The 12,765-nt window shown below is 42.2% G+C and overlaps 1 protein-coding gene across 1 annotated transcript; it reads right to left on the bottom strand.

Annotated features, from left to right (window-relative positions):
* Positions 1 to 5,008: 5,008 nt before the first annotated feature.
* Positions 5,009 to 12,385, bottom strand: VHL (von Hippel-Lindau tumor suppressor, E3 ubiquitin protein ligase). Its single transcript, XM_010842116.1, has 3 exons — positions 11,282 to 12,385; positions 8,880 to 9,002; positions 5,009 to 7,121 (listed from the first exon to the last, which is right to left on the bottom strand). The coding sequence occupies exons 1-3, from the start codon at positions 11,544 to 11,546 to the stop codon at positions 6,928 to 6,930; spliced, it is 582 nt and encodes a 193-aa protein (XP_010840418.1). The 5' UTR covers positions 11,547 to 12,385; the 3' UTR covers positions 5,009 to 6,927.
* Between the last annotated feature and the right edge of the window lie 380 nt (positions 12,386 to 12,765).

Raw genomic sequence — 12,765 nt, 5'->3', positions numbered from 1 at the left:
AGGAAGATGGTAACAATAACCCTGTATACGAGACAGCAAAAAAGACACTGATGTATAGAACAGTCTTATGGACTCTGTGGGAGAGGGAGAGGGTGGGAAGATTTGGGAGAATGGCATTGAAACATGTATACTATCATGTATGAAACGAGTCGCCAGTCCAGGTTCGATGCATGATACTGGATGCTCGGGGCTGGTGCACTGGGATGACCCAGAGGGATGGTATGGGGAGGGAGGAGGGTTCAGGATGGGGAACACATGTATACCTGTGGCGGATTCATTTCAATATTTGGCAAAACCAATAAAATATTGTAAAGTTTAAAAATAAAATTAAAACAATAAAAAGAAAATGAATAGATCCATATATAGGCATAACTGTATCACTTTGCTGTATACCTGAAACTAACACAACATTGTAATCAATTATACTCTTACATGGGAGAAGGCAATGGCACCCCACTCCAGTACTCTTGCCTGGAAAATCCCATGGACGGAGGAGCCTGGTGGGCTGCAGTCCATGGGGTTGCTAGGAGTTGCACATGACTGAGCAATTTCACTTTCACTTTTCACTTTCATGCATCGGAGAAGGAAATGGCAACCCACTCCAGTGTTCTTGCCTGAAGAATCCCAGGGACGGCAGAGCCTGGTGGGCTGCTGTCTATGGGGTCACACAGAGTTGGACATGACTGAAGCGACAGCAGCAGCAGCGTACTCTTACATAAAATGAAAGGTTTCAAAAAAAACCAAAAATCTTTTCCTGAAAGGCTTCAGGAAGTTCAGGTTTTCTGAGCACTAGCTGCCTGGACTCCCTTGTTTGGTGCCCTGCAAATAAACATAGGAGTTTCCTTCACCACAATTCAGTGTAAGTAGGTTGGCTTTACTGCATGCGGCAAGTGGACCCAAGTTACTTTCAATAACACTGTTACACACAACACTTCACTTGGGACACTTCTAGTTACCAAATGAGGGAGAGGGGGTAGTTTCCCCACAACAAGCAATCTTCTAGGACACCAGCTGGGAGTTCTACAATTTAACTCAATTCTAATACTATCTACCGGGAGATAGTGTCAGATCCCAGAGGTTAAGGGCTTAGTTCCATGAAACTGTCCCCATCTGCTTCAGATGCCAGTCCAAGTAGTTGTACTACTCATTATATACCCCAGGTTATTCATTATTTCTGTCCAACATGGCTACAAATCACAGGTCCCCAGGACCCCTCCTTGCTGCTGCTGCTGCTGCTAAGTCGCTTCAGTCGTGTCCGACTCTGTGCGACCCCATAGACAGAAGCCCACCAGATTCCCCCGTCCCTGGGATTCTCCAGGCAAGAACACTGGAGTGGGTTGCCATTTCCTTCTCCAATGCATGAAAGTGAAAAGTGAAAGGGAAGTCGCTCAGTTGTGTCCAACTCTTCGAGACCCCATGGACTGCAGCCTACCAGGCTCCTCCGTCCATGTAATTTTCCAGGCAAGAGTACTGGAGTGGGGTGCCATTGACCCCTCCTTAAGTTCAATTAATTTGCTAATTGCCCAAAGAACTTATGGAAATACACTTACCACTTTATTAAAGGATATGATAAAGAATACAGATGAATATCCAGATGAAGAGAAATACGGAATTAGATCTGTTTACTGTGTTCTAGGCTAGAGAAGGGTGGCTAGGGCTGAAAATTCAATACTTTCTTCCAGGAGTCATACAAGACCCAGCCCAGAGTCCTCTCATTAGAATAAAAGATACTCCTAGTGATCTTATCACTTAGGAATTTGAAATCAATGGTTTTAGGAGAGCTGTGTACCAGGAGTTCAGGCAGAGACCTATATATATACATAGACATATACATATACATATATATACTTTTTTTTTTTCCCTGTTATGTCAGAGAGACAGAGACAGAGAAATTAACACCTTCCCATAGTCTCATCCTGGAGGGACAACCATTATTAATAGTTTGGTGTATATACTTGCATGTATCTTTACTGCTGCTGCTGCTAAGTCACTTCAGTCGTGTCCGACTCTGCGTGACCCCATGGACAGCAGCCTACCAGGCCCCTCCGTCCATGGGATTTTCCAGGCAAGAGTACTGGAGTGGGGTGCCATTGCCTTCTCCGGCATGTATTTTTAGACCTCTATAAAATTAACTTTTTAACATAAAAATTTTAAAAACACATTTAATTTTCTATAAATGTTTTTCAACTAATAATGAACAGTTTTTCATGTCCATATATAAGAATCTATCTTTTCCCTTTTAATGGTTTATTTAGGATACGCGATTTGGCCCATCTCCTATTAATGTACATTTATTTCCAGTATTGGACTCTGTTCCAGAGGTGTCTGCTTTCTCATCTACAGGAAGGGAAGGGGAGTCCTAAAGTCTATCAAGGAAAACCATAAACCAATTTTTGGAAAACTGATGCCCTGAGGACATAGTAGACCCTTCCCCAAATTCCCTTCACTCTCTGCATTTGCCACAGGACAAGGGTAATCCAGACCCGCTAGAGTAATTCTCCACTCTAGTTTCCATCTGATTGTTTCTGAGCACTGGATAACTGAAGCACAAGTTCTTAGTATTTCCAAGTTGGACCAGGGTATCTGACTGCTCCTTCAGGTAAAGAATGTCATCTCATGTCCTCCCTAGCAAACTGCTGCTAGGCTGTTCTTCACCCAATTAATTCTTCAATTTATCTGAAGATAAAATAATTTGCTAAAATGATTTCCTCTGAGTCTTTCAGAAATCTTAGGTCTGTTGTTAACATTTGTGGGTCCAGTCCAGTTATCAGGGACTCAACTCTTCCCAACTGGAGCAAAACAATCTTTTGTGTTTTCTACCTGAATAGGGAGAGAGCATATTGCTATTTATTTGTATGTTGACTTGTACTTTCCTGAGGTTTCATGTTCCAAATTCTGAAACAAGTTTTGCAGGTTTCTCTCTCATTTAAGTGTCCGGTGCTACTGCCCAACACTTTTGGTTAACATCACAAGCATATCTGTCAATCTATTTTGTCTGATATTATAAAAGTGGATAGATGTCATTAGAAATTTGTCCAAACTCACAGAACGTACAACATCAAGAGTCAACTGGTGTGATCTGCCTATGGATTACTGGGATTGTGTGGTGATGGGAGAAGTCTCCAGGAAAACGTTCTGTTGAGGCAGGGAGCTTAGTTGACAGAAAGGAGAAATGGTGAAGGGTAACAGGCAGCCCAGTGACTAGTATAGAGCGGGGCTGAGGTGGAGAACAGGATACAGAAACCAAACGTGAAATATCTGAAAAGGTCATACTGGTGTTCCTATTTCAGGACTGTAAAACACTGGTATTTATTTCATGTCCTTAGTGAGCTGAGCGCCCTACTTTCTTTTCATCTTCTCAATATACAGTAAGTCCTAGTGAGATATTAACCACTTTTTTTTAATAGACTATTTTCTAGAGCAGTTTTAAGGTTCACAGCATAATTAAGAGGAAGGTACAGGATTTCCTATATACCTCGTGCTCCCACACACAGTCTCTCCCATTATCAATATCCCCATAAAGTGGTACATTTGTTAACAATCGATGGACCTACACTGACACATCATTATTACCCCAAGTCTACAGTTTACCTTAGGGTTCACTCGGCATTGCACATTCTGTGGGTTCGGACAGATGTATAATAATATATATCCACTATTCTATCATGCAGAATAAATTTACTACCTCAAAAAATTCTGTGGTCTACTTATTCATCCCTCCACCTCCTCCAACCCTCTCTGCCCCATAAATTTTTAAAAAATTATTTATTTTTGGCCATGCCAACTGTACATGGGACCTTAGTTCACCATCCAGGGATCAAAACCGTGACCCCTGCATTGGAAGCGTGCAGTTTTAACCACTGGACCGCCAGGGAAGTTCCCTCAATCCCTTTTTAATCCAATTCTGCCTTTTCCAGAATGTTGTAGAGTTGGAATCATAAAGTGTGTGACCTTTGCAAGCTGTCTTCTTTCACTCAGTAATAAGCATTTAAGTTTTATCTCTCTTTTCTTGGTGGACAGCTCCCTTCATCTTAGTGCTGAACAACAGTCCGTTATTTGAATATATCATATATGCACCTATTCACCTACTGAAGGACACCTTGCTTGTTTCCAAATGTTAGCAATTATGAACAAAACTGCCATAAACATCCATGTGCAAGTTTTTGGACGTACATTTTCAGCTCCTTTGAGTAAATACCCAAGAAGCATAATTACTGGATATATGATAAGCATTTAATTTCGTAGGAAGCCATCAAACTGTCTTCCAAAGTGGCCATAAGATTTGGCGTTCCCATTAGCAATGAATCAGAGTTCCTGTTGTTCTACATCCTCACCAGCATTTGGTGTGGTCAGTGTTCTGGATGTGAGCCTTTTTTTGTGTGTGGGGAGAGCATTCTAATAGCTGTGTAGTAGTATCTCACTGCTGTTTAATTTGCAATTCTCTGATGACGTACTACGTGGACCATCTTTTCTTTTTTTAAATACTTTTTTGGTCACACCACTTGGCACGTGGGATCTTAGTTAGCCGACCAGGGATCAAATGCACGCCCCTTGCATTGGATGCATGGAGTCTTAAGCGCTGGACCGCCAGGGAAGTTCCTGGAGCATCCTTTCATATGCTTAGTTGCTATCCGTGTATCTTCTTTAGGGAGGTGTTTGTTAAGGCTGGTTCTATTTTCATGAAAAAAAAAAAAAAAAAGCCTTTCTTCCCAATGTGAATGCTTTTCTTCTTCATCCTTTTCTGTAGGGCTTAAAATTTTTAGTGATATTTCATCTTTACAAGAAAAGAAGAGCTAAAATAAAGTTCTAAACAAAATCCAGGGTTGCGAAGAAAAGCGACAGAGAACCAGGTTCCTTGTGTTTCGTCTCCCCAAGGCCATTAAACAGTCTTCACACCTCTCCAAGACAGAAGAACCTGGCAAATGACATCCTACCCATTTCCTTTACTCAGCACCATTTACTGTATCCAAAGGACGCTTTAAAAAAAAAAAACTGAAAACAGGTAAGATCACAGTCTCTCAAGAGCAATACATTTAATACATTCATAAGATTTCAAATGAGCCCATACATGCTACAGGTTTTCGATTTTCTTTGGACAACACAAAAATAGTACTCAAATTGCAAGTTTCAGGAACATTTTGACACAACGGCAGGTTAAAAAAACAATAAAACCAACATTGAACTAATCCAGCACCGAGAGACTTCCTTAAATCTCTCATACTATCCTACTTTTTTAATCGTATGGCTGCCTTCTATACCAGCATATTTTCTTCTCTACCCAACAATTCAACAACAAAAATTAGAAAAAAAATTTGAGGTGTGTCACTGAATGAATAACACAACAGATTAAAAAACAAAAGCCCCTTATTTGTTGAATGTTGAAAGAGGAGAATATGATTAGGTGGAAAAACTGTAAGGCATTTGATTCATTCACTCCACTCTGATATCAGAGCACAGGAAATGCGCTCAAAAGTTAGCAGAAGGATTTAATAAGGATGGCAAGAAATAGTCCCACATTATTTATAAAAGGAAGGCTGCACGCATGAGTATGAAGAGCTTATAATACCATGGAAAAATATTTTAAGTTATAAAGTTAAATGAGAAAGTAGAATATAAAACTGTATATTCAGTATGATCTCAACTATGTAAAACCAAGCCAAAAAAAGGCTGTTCAAAATGTTAAGTTAGTGGTTGTATTTAAGCAATGTATCTACCTGGATCTTTTCTTCCTTTTATTTTTCCGTTTCTTCCAAAATTTTCTCTACTGGGGAGGATCCTTTTTTTTTTTTTAACGATTAGCTACCAAAAAAGGATGCCTGATAGAAGTATTGAATTCAAATTAATGAATTTAAGTCCAGCCTATAGGAAAGGATCTGGGCATGTACAAAACTATAAAAGATTCCAGGCTACTCTCTAAATCCACAGTGTGCTAGCTGTAACATTCCAGAGTTTAGAGGGCTTCTTCGTCTTCTCCTCTAGCCAGGTGCAAAGTGTCACCAGATCCTGCCTGGTGAAAAACTGCTGAATTAAACAGAAAAGTCATGGAGTTACAAAAAGGAACAGAAATACGCACACTTGGCAAAAACCTATTTATAGTACAGGAGTAGCTCTTTAACACTATGATTAAACAAGGTAATGGCCATTTTCTCCTCTCTCCTGTGCGGATAGCAAGTTTCAAAAAGCCATCACCACAAGAACTGTAGAAAGCTAGTCCTGGCTTAGAAACAGAAGTGACACAGCCCTGTGACAACAATGGACTAAGAAAAGTCAAAATTTAGAAAATTATTAAAAGATTACTTTCTATAAAAATGATTCCCTTTTAAACATCTGTTTACTGTATATACTTTAAGGTCCCCACTGTCACTCCCCCTCAAAAAAAAAGGGTCAAAACCTCTAAACACTTTCTACCAAAGGACCCACTGGTTTGTTCATTCAACTAACACCAGATGGAAGGCTCATAATGTGCGAGGCACTAGGGTCTCAAAGAGCAGACAGATTTTCCCCTGCCCCAAGGACATTTCTGTCTCCCAGAGCGGGAGGCGGGCACATCACAGACCACAACACAACAATGAAAAGCAGGCACCACTGCTTCCTTACAACTCAACAAGAAGCTACTATTCTCGCTGTAATTACTTCCACAAAGTCCTTACACAGAAACTCTCCTGACTCACTAGGAAGCAAAGATGCAACTACTTTTCCTTGATAAATATTTCTACAAGAGGCAGGCATAATTATTACATTTTGTGATATTTGCCCTTAAACATCACAATGCCTTGTAGTGAGGTCAGTTAACTTTGTTTTAAGCAATGGAGCATTTTCACTCCAAGAATGAGACACCTTGAAGCTGAGAAAAGGTGACCAGTCCTAGCTCTAGATCAAGACTTGTCAGGACCATCAAAAGCTGAGACCCAGGAGTGTGACTCTGAACTAAACATCTTCAATCTCCCCTGCCATCCGCTGGCTTTCAATATGCTCCTGCGTCAGCCGCACCAGGTCCTTCTGCACATTGGGATGGTCTTCCAGATCTTCGTAGAGGGATCGCACAATGTCCAGTCTCCTGTAATCCTCAGGCTTGACCAGGCTTCGCACAACCTGGAGGCACCGCTCTTTCAGGGTGTACACTGTAAGGGCAGAAAAGCGACTCTCAGCAGCAAACTCAGGCCTGGGGATTAAGCGCTCACGAGGCCTGGCCAACCGAGGCCGTTACATTTTCGACAGCTGGACCTCACATTGGACAAAAAAAGTGAGTACGCGGGTTGTGGCGGAGTGTAACGTGATGGCTCCAACAGACATCTCATAGCATTCATGGCCATGTGGAGGACTTCCCTTGAGGCTGGGCTGAGCCTATCATGTGCTTTAATTAAGTGAATGTGGGCAAAGTGACGCTGTGCTGATTCTGGGCTTCAGCCTTAAGAAGCTCTGGCAACAATCGCTTTTACGCCCTCAGGAGCCCTGAGTTATACAGCAAGAGAGACCACACAAAGAGGGCCAGGCCCTGAGACGACATGGGAGACAGGCCCAGCCCTCAGCCAACCTGCCGGCAGAAAGCAGCCACACCAGTGACCACCAGAGAGTAGAATAACCCCTGAGTTGAACTCAGCCCTGCCTGCAGAATTATGAACAAATAAAATGTTGTTGAGTTACAGGTAGCTGTCACACAGCAAAAGATAACTAAAACAGCATATAACTGGATTCTGGGGGGAACTCAAATTCTATGTTTTTGCTTTTCTTTGTCGCACCTCACAGCTTGTGGGATCTTAAGTTTCCCTGATCAGGGATCGAACCCGTGCTCTCTGCAGTGGAAGCCAGAATCCTAACCACTGGACCTCCAAGGAAGTCCTTCAAATCCTATTTTTTTAAGTAATTAAAAAACTTTAACTTTTCCTAAAATAGCATTAAGTAGCAAACAGAAAAGACACCGTAACAAGTTGTGAGAGAGACACAGAAGAAAGGGAAAATATTTTAGTATTTTAAATGGTAGTTTTCCTGATTTTTGGACAAAAGGTCCCACATCTTAAGTTTGCACTGGGTCCCACATATTAGGAAGTCAGCCCAGCTGCTGACTACTCTGTTCATCCTGAGGCAGGTCTCAACCTTTCCTTATTGAAACCTCCTTCTGTCAATAGCCTTTTGGGGATTCCAGCTGACTGTCACCAATTTCCTCAAATCCTATTTTTAACTCACTGGGGAACTTACTCTTTAAAGGTCTCCTACAAGGCAAAATTTCCTACATTTTAACTTACCAGTGTTCACTTCTGTATATCCACTGCCTTAAAACAAAATCTATATACACATACTAGTGTGAACCTTATGAAGCCACAGATATTTAGGTTTTTTTTCTTAACCCAAAAGATCAGTTTCTTGGGGTTCAATCTAATAAAATCACTTGAGTTTTAAACAAGTGGTAAGCTATGAAGCTAATGTTCAATTTGGTGGTGTTTTTTTAAAAAAAAAAACCCTGACTGGCACAGTAAGCTTGATTGCATTAAATTACATTAAAAGATACAACACCAGAAGTCATAAATAAGCCATGATATCTCACTCTCTACATGTTTTTTCTTCTGAGATTCCAGGGCATAACTCTACTCCAAGGCCACGGAAACAAAACGCACTCATAATTCTACAATCAGTTATTTTAATTTAGCCCACTCCTGACAAGCCCAAAGAGCTTCTGAGACACCACAACATCTTTGTTCAACATAGAGAATACCAGTACATTTCTTACATTTTATTTATGGTGGAGAATAAGACACAGAAAAGCTGGATACCTTGCCCAGCATCAGGCAAAAGTCACTAAGGACTGAGCTCTTTCAAGGGCCTATCCTCTACTTAGCACAACAGCCTATCTTTTTAAAAAGTAAGATGGAACATCGGTATACCTGGCAGTGTGATGTTGGCAAAAATAGGCTGCCCATCAACATTGAGAGATGGCACAAATAGCTCAGTTTGGTTAACTAGAAGCCCATCAGATGTCCCAGCATCTCGGAAGAGCCAAAGGTGACCTGTTAAGACAAGCAGAGGTTAAGTAGTCACATATCTATTGCCTTCATCTCCCCAGACTGAAATACTTGCCTCTCGTTATGCTCGAATACCATACAAAGCCCTCCCAATAATGTTATTCTATTGAATCCTCACAAAAGGCAATGGAGACAGTAGACAGAAGAGCAACTATACCAGGTTCCAAAATGAAGGCCCTTTCTGCTACCTTGGTGCAAAAGCAAAGTATTTGAACTGCAAATCACATCCAGTGGTGCAAACTAAAAGGAGAGAGGTCACCAACTCCTCAGATCTGTGCTTTTCAAAAACAACAAGGTACAAAAACATCACACTGAGAGAAAAAAGCCAGATAGAGAAGAGTACATTCTGTATGAAGAGATGAAACTAAACAAGGATGTGAAAAATCCAAAGAGTAGAAAGGGGCAAGACAGAACTTTCTGGGATAATGGAAATATTCTAATCTATAACTTGATCTAGGTATTGTCAAAACCTATTAAATGCTAGGATCTGTGTATTTTACTGCATGCAAATTAAAAAATGGATTTAAGAAATAAATATATCTTATGCAAAAAAAAAAGAGAGGGGGACAGTTGGAAGGAGACAAAAAATCCCAGGCCTAAGATTCTGTTCAAGGAAGGAAGGAGGCTCTTTCAGAACAAAAACAGCATGAGATCCTGGGCATATGTTTACTTGACGATTTGGAGGCAAAATTTAAGAAATGTCAAGTGAGAAGTAATGTTTTTTATTGTGGCGAAATATACATAACATAAAATTGGTTATTTTAATCATTTTTAAGTGTATAATTTAGGAACATTAAGTACATTCAGGAAGTAATTTTTTTAACGTTTGTATTAAATCAGGCACAGATAAATTTTAGAGAATACAAAAGTCACACAATTTCCCAGATATAAGACTGCAGAAATGTGGATGTCTGGAAGAATTGAATTCTTCCTCATTAAAAAAAAAAAAAAAATTATTTTTTTTCCTAGGATACTACGTGGCCTGCAAGGATCTTAGTTCCCCCACCAGGAATCCAACCAGGGCCAGCAGAGAAACCACTGAGTCCTAAAACACTGGTGCATGCTTAGTCGCTCAGTCATGTCTGACTCTGTCACCCCATGGACTGCACCCCGCCAGGCTCCTCTGTTCATGGGGATTCTCCAGGTAAGAATACTGGAGTGGGTTGCCCTACCCTCCTCCAGGGGATCTCCCCAAGCCAGGGACTGAACCCAGGTCACCCTCATTGCAGGCTGATTCTTTACCTTCTGAGCCACAGGGAAGCCCAAAGAATTCCCGTTCCTCATTTAGTATTAGGAGAAATTTGGTGTAAAAGTTTGAAGAGCATCACTGACTATGCTACCCTCAAAGAAAAAAGATTCATCAAGATCCTCTGAGAAAGATAGTGAATTTTTAGTAAGCGTTAACTTCATTTGGCCTGGACATCTCCAGCCTGGGTTATTACAACAGTTTTCTAACTCTTACCAGTAGTCTTCCCCTTCCAAATGACCTTGCATCCTGGGGAAGCTTTTTAGTATTAAATCAGGCAATACCATTTCTCTGTTTAATAATTTCCAATGGCCCCCATTTTCCTAGGGGTAAAATCATTTTTCAGACTTCCTCTCCCATTGCATACCCTCTCCCCTCTCCCAGGTTCCAGGTGTCAGGCCATGCGGTTCTGTCTGTCTACAGCTCTCAACTCCTGTCTTGGGTTGGTCAGATTCCATGCATCTTCCAGAATTCTCCTTTTCTGGGAAGCTTCCCTAACTGAAAGCACACCCCCTTCTCTTTCACTGAGCAGGTGCAATGCTGTGCTCCGTTCCTACTGCAGCAATTATGACACTGGCTTGTTCTTATCTATTTATGCATTTGTCTCTTCTAATGGGCAGAAGAGACACTTCATCAAGACAGGGACCCGACGCGGACCGGCTCACTGGGCACACCGGAGAATGTGGGATTCTCCTAATCACAAACTGAACAAATGGGCGTGAGGGATGGAATACACGTGGGGTTGATATTCAAATGCAAATTACTCAGTCTTAGAAAGATACTGTCACTTACTAGTTGCGTCAACTTGAATCTGTCACAACCTCTCTTGGGGCCTCAGTTCCTCGAGTGTAAAATGGGAATAAAAATGACAACAGCAGCTGCCTCCCCCGAATGGGGCGGGGATTCGGTGAGACCGAGCCACGGTCACCGTGATTCTCAGGCCTACAGCGCGGCTCGCTGCGCTCAGCTCAAGGGGGCGGCGCGGCCGGGCGCGACAGGGCGACCCCGGACCGCCTACCTCGGTAGCTGTGGATGCGGCGGCCCGTGCCGGGGGGCAGCGTCGGGTAAGGCTGGGGCTCGCCATCGAAGTTGAGCCACACGGGCAGCACCACGCGCGGGCTGCGGTTGCAGAAGATGACCTGGGACGGCTCGCGCGTGTTCACGGCGCGCAGCGCCGCCCGCAGCCGCCCGGCCTCCATCTCCCGCTCGGCGCCGGGGTCCTCTGCACTCGCCTCCTCAGCGCCGGCCTCAGCCTCTTCCGCGTCCCCCGCCTTCCGGGGCATTACCTCAGAGAGCCTAGACTACCCGGGCCTCGCGGGATTCGCCGGCCGCCCGGGGCGGGGCGGGGGGTGCGTGCGCGTCCCCGGGCAGGCGTACGTGCGGCTTTCGCGTGCTCTCGGTGGAGGATGGATTACACCCTGAAGATGGCAGGCTAGAGGCGGTGCGCATGCGCAGATGTATCACCTAACTTTAGGGGACTAGCCTTCTGTGAAGCGGAGGGTGGCGCTAGGCCATTTTGCCCCAGGGTTTCCTCTGAACGTTAGATTCTTGTGCCTCCCATAGGTTTTTCACACAGCATTTCTTTAGCTTCATTCATTGCCTTAAGACTGTCATGGTTTTTGCCGTATTTTCCCTACCATCTGCGCTATTTACTAATTTTATTAATCAAGTTGTTTTGTTTCCATTTTGGATCACAAGATTTGAGTTTTGTACAGAAAAGTAGGATAAAGTGAAAATTTCCCTTTCATCCTAGTTCCCCCAACCACCTCAAAAGAATCCCTAGAGGCAATAAATATCATCAGTTTTTTGTATTTCCTTTCAAAGTTTTTCTAGGCATACCCAATTGAACACATCTGAGAGGAAATTTTATATCACCACCATCAATGGAAATTCTTTTATCATTTACCAAAAAAGAATACAGAGGAAATAAAACAAGTTATTAAACACAGACCTTAACACTAACATTGTATCACTGCAAACGTTTACATATTTAAGAGAAAGGAAAATTTATTTTGGGTATTCTAAGTCCAAGCTACAGGCTATGTTGTTCTTAGAGTACATTTTACACTATGCCAAACAAGTAGAGAGAAAATGTACCCGTTTTTCAAAACAACTAGTGATTTTTTCTTCTTCTACTTCTCAGCCTTTTCAAAATTTTCTTTTAATATGTATTTTGCCTTGTTTATGCTTCCCTGGTGGCAGAGTGATAAAGAATCCACCTGCCAAGCAGAAGATACAGGTTTGACCCCTGGGTTGGGAAGATCTCCTGGAGATGGAAATGGCAACCCATTCCAGTATTTTTGCCTGGGAAATTCCATGGACAGAGGAGCCTGTTGGGCTATATAGTCCATGGGGTCCCAAAAAAGTTGGATACAACTTAGCAACTAAACAATATTTTGACCAATTAAAAAGTATAGAGTAATAAACCAAACACTGATAATCTCACCATATAAAATTAACAGTACATTGTCATACTTACTTTTTAGTTATGACAGCATAAAT

This window comes from Bison bison, unplaced genomic scaffold (assembly GCF_000754665.1).
Source record: "Bison bison bison isolate TAMUID 2011002044 unplaced genomic scaffold, Bison_UMD1.0 scf7180017864171, whole genome shotgun sequence".
Taxonomy (NCBI): Eukaryota; Metazoa; Chordata; class Mammalia; order Artiodactyla; family Bovidae; genus Bison; species Bison bison.
The sequence above is the reverse complement of the archived record's forward strand: the minus strand, read 5'-3'. Positions and strand labels throughout refer to the sequence as shown.

What these genes read in the sequence shown, in the direction of transcription:
- VHL (XM_010842116.1), bottom strand. Translation starts at nt 11,546, where the DNA reads ATGCCCCGGAAGGCGGGGGACGCGGAAGAGGCTGAGGCCGGCGCTGAG. An exon ending in CCGCATCCACAGCTACCGAG is followed by an intron (nt 9,003 to 11,281) that starts GTAGGCGGTCCG and finishes TTGTCTTAACAG; the next exon opens with GTCACCTTTGGCTCTTCCGA. An exon ending in TGCCAACATCACACTGCCAG is followed by an intron (nt 7,122 to 8,879) that starts GTATACCGATGT and finishes CTGCCCTTACAG; the next exon opens with TGTACACCCTGAAAGAGCGG.